Source organism: Morone saxatilis, unplaced genomic scaffold, assembly GCF_004916995.1.
Source record: "Morone saxatilis isolate NCDOM2014 unplaced genomic scaffold, NCSU_SB_2.0 Contig17, whole genome shotgun sequence".
NCBI lineage: Eukaryota > Metazoa > Chordata > Actinopteri > Moronidae > Morone > Morone saxatilis.
In genome coordinates this window covers 27,866,735-27,867,240 of record NW_023339729.1, presented here as the reverse complement: position 1 = coordinate 27,867,240, position 506 = coordinate 27,866,735, and the positions used below count along the sequence as shown (strand labels likewise).

General features: G+C 44.9%; 1 protein-coding gene across 1 annotated transcript in view; it reads left to right on the top strand.

Moving 5' to 3' along the window:
• The window catches only part of ift27 (intraflagellar transport 27 homolog (Chlamydomonas)), a gene marked incomplete in the record, with an annotated part of 8,073 nt that extends 7,789 nt beyond the window's left edge, over positions 1–284 (top strand). Inside the window, 1 exon segment of the mRNA XM_035660866.1 lies at positions 1–284. Within this exon segment, the coding sequence (XP_035516759.1) occupies positions 1–76 (76 nt within the window).
• Positions 285–506: the final 222 nt, after the last annotated feature.

Here is a 506-nt window from a genome sequence, read left to right as displayed (position 1 = left end):
CCTCGGTTTAGCCCGAGCCTTCCACTCTCTCTACCAAGAACGTCGCGAGACCATCCAGAACCTGAGTCCAGCCTAGACCCCCTCCCCAGTCAGACACACACACACCTTGACTTTTTACTCATTGGATAATAGACACAGTTTTTTTTAATTTAGAGGATTTAATAAGCTTTATGGATAATACATGTAAGGCTGTGAGGCAATAAAAAAAACAACCCTGTTTTCTGTTGGCTTGTTCAGGGTGATATTTGGATATGACTGTGAATAAAGTTGATTTTCTGTGATAATCTGCGGTTTGCTGGGTTGTCTCTTATCTGCTCTATGCACAGATAGTGTGGTTTACTTCACAGTGATGGTCGGGTCATTACCAAAACCACAACAAGAGCTCATTGTGGAGGAGAGAGCAGGGTCTATACCTCCTCACACTGCAGAGATGTCTGTTCCTGATTTTAGGCGACACAAAGGTTCAGGCTCACCCTTATTTATTGCCTCCCTCCCTCCCTCCCTCC